The following is a 2,641-nucleotide window of genomic DNA, read 5'->3' as shown; positions in this document are numbered from 1 at the left end:
CCCAGCGCAACCACCCCCTACCCCAGCTCTACCAACCCCTAACCCAGCTCTACCAACCCCTAACCCAGCTCTACCCAGTCAGTGCTGACCCGTGTCCCTCAGCACCACATCTACAGGGCTTGGAAACACCTCCAAGGGTGGTGGTTCCACCCCCTCCCTGGGCACCCTGGGCCAGGGTTTGAGACCCTTCCAGGGAAGAAGTTTCTCCTAATATCCAACCTAGACCTCCCCTGGGCAACTTGAGGCCATTTCCTCTTGCTCTATCACTTGTCACTTGGGGTAAAAGACCAACCCCCCTGGCTCCAACCTCCTCTCAGGCAGATGAAGAAGTGAGAAGGTCTCTCCTCAGCCTCCTTCTCTCCAGGCTGAACCCCCAGCTCCCTCAGCTGCTCCTCCCAAGACTTGTGCTCCAGCCCCTTCCCCAGCTCCCTTGCCCTGAACAAACCCCAGGCCAAGTGGAGAGGGACAACGTTCTAGGGTCAGAGCTGGGGAGGGCTGGAAAGACTCTCCATGGCTCCAAACTCAGCCCAGGACCTTGTTGGTGCTGCTCAGGGAACATCTCAACTCACCAATGCAGGACGAGTGGTGCTGAGTGAAGCCTGGGGGACATTTGCAGTTGAAGCCTCCAATGATGTTCACACAGAGGAACTGGCAGTTGTGCTGCTTGGTGGAACATTCATCCAAATCTAAAGCAAACAGGGACAAGAACATGGGTCTCATTTATCTTACTGAGATATCTTTGTGGTCTGGCTTTGGGACAGCTGGATGTGGTGTGAGAGAGATGGGGCAGGGTCTCCTCTGCCTTCTCCTTGGTGAATACCTTTGCAGATCTTCCCATCCTCTTGCAGAACGTAGCCCCGGGGGCAGGAGCACTGGTAGCTGCCTTCTGTGTTCTTGCAGATGAAGTTACATGGCTTGGGGGACTGGTTGCACTCATCCAGGTCTAAACTCAAGAGATGAGACACATGAACATTGAGGGGCTGTGCTGCTGGACTGGGTCCCACCACCCCAAAGGGCTCCTCGAGGCTCCTCAGACCCAGCTCTCTTGGTCCATCTTCAGAACGGACCGTGGGCAAAGCGTCCAGAGGGAGTGCAGGAGAGTCTGGCCAGAGGGCAGCTCCCAGGAGGGGGGTTAGAGGACCCTCTGCCTGCTTCAAAGCAGGGATGGAAGCCTGGCCAGGTGTGTCTGGAGCTGGGGTCTCCCCCTCCTCCTGCCCTCACCCACGCAGGCGGTGCCGGTGATCTCGGCCGTGTAGCCCAGGCGGCAGTGGCAGCGGAAGGAGCCGATGCTGTTGATGCACTGCCCGTTCCTGCAGAGGTTGGGCAGGACCTTGCACTCATCAATGTCTGGGGGAGGGAGATAAAGAACCATCAGTGCCACCGTTGCCCCTGGCCCCATGTTCCCGTGCCCCTGCTGGGACACCAGGGCCATCCAAGGAATTGCAAAGCAACGTGGCAGGGACATCTCGTCACCGCGTGGGTCTGTCCCAGGGGAATCCTGCCCAGCAACATCTGAGCAGAACACATCTCTGCTTCCTCCCCCCTGCACTGAAGCTGGGACCCAGCTCACCTCTCCCATCTGTAGAGTACCCTGGCCCATGAGGACACATCTTCTTGTACTGGGCGGTGCCGGGCAGGGGGCAGAGCTCGCACTGGGGGCCCCAGCTGCGCCCGCTGTTGCAGCAGCACTCGGATTTGGTGACCAGGTTGCGGTTGGTGGAGGACATCTGGCACATGGTCTGCAGCACTTCGGTGAAGCAGAACCCCTGGCGGGTGTCTGGGAAGGGAGAGCAGGGAGACAAGGGCAGGACCTGAGTCAGTGTCAGCACCAGGGACAACTGAGCAGCTTCCCCAGGCTGTCCCAGCTCCAGCCGGGAAGGCAGCGCGGTTTGGGTAACGCTAAAGGAGATGTCCCAACAACCTTCTCAGGAAGCCTGAGAAGCATCATGGGTGATTCAAGAGAAGCTGCTCGAGACCCCCCCCCCAGGGTTCAGGAATTACCAATGCACTCAGTGCCAGAGGGGCTGACTTCAAAGCCCTCGTTGCAGTCGCAGCGGTAGCTCCCGACCGTGTTGACGCAGCGGCCGTTGGGGCAGATCCCGGGCTTGGTGCGACACTCGTTCTCATCTAAGAAGGAAGGAGCCACCAAGAGATGTGGTTGAGGACAGATCTCAGCTTTCCATGAATCCTCACGCTAAGTCCTCAGTTTGAAATGTCCTCAGGTAGGACTTGGGGAGCATCTCCATGTCCTTAGGCAGGTGAGAAGCACGGCCACTTGGCCAGGACCTCTGGCAGAGGAGGGTGACTGAGTATCCAGCCATGAGGGCCATGGAGATGATCCAAGGCTGGAGCAGCTCTGCTCTGGAGCCAGGCTGGGAGAGTTGGGGGGTTCAGCCTGGAGAAGAGAAGGCTCCAGGGAGACCTTAGAGCAGCTTCCAGGGCCTGAAGGGGCTCCAGGAAAGCTGGGGAGGGACTTGGGAGAAGGGCAGGGAGGGATGGGAGCAGGGGGAAGGGTTTCCAGCTGGCAGAGGGAGCTGGAGCTGAAATGGGAGGGAGAAATTCTGGGCTGTGAGGGTGGGGAGCCCCTGGCCCAGGTTGCCCAGGGAAGCTGTGGCTGCCCCATCCCTGGCAGTGTTGAAGG

The 2,641-nt window shown here is 59.1% G+C and overlaps 1 protein-coding gene across 1 annotated transcript in view; it reads right to left on the bottom strand.

Moving 5' to 3' along the window:
* The window catches only part of FBN3 (fibrillin 3), an 89,535-nt gene that overhangs the window by 4,679 nt on the left and 82,215 nt on the right, over positions 1-2,641 (bottom strand). The window contains 5 exon segments of the mRNA XM_010004494.1: positions 570-686; positions 821-943; positions 1,222-1,347; positions 1,571-1,777; positions 2,002-2,127. Of these exon segments, the coding sequence (XP_010002796.1) occupies positions 570-686; positions 821-943; positions 1,222-1,347; positions 1,571-1,777; positions 2,002-2,127 (699 nt within the window).

Source organism: Chaetura pelagica, unplaced genomic scaffold (assembly GCF_000747805.2).
Source record: "Chaetura pelagica isolate M959 unplaced genomic scaffold, ChaPel_1.0 scaffold439, whole genome shotgun sequence".
Taxonomy (NCBI): Eukaryota; Metazoa; Chordata; class Aves; order Apodiformes; family Apodidae; genus Chaetura; species Chaetura pelagica.
The sequence above is the reverse complement of the archived record's forward strand: the minus strand, read 5'-3'. Positions and strand labels throughout refer to the sequence as shown.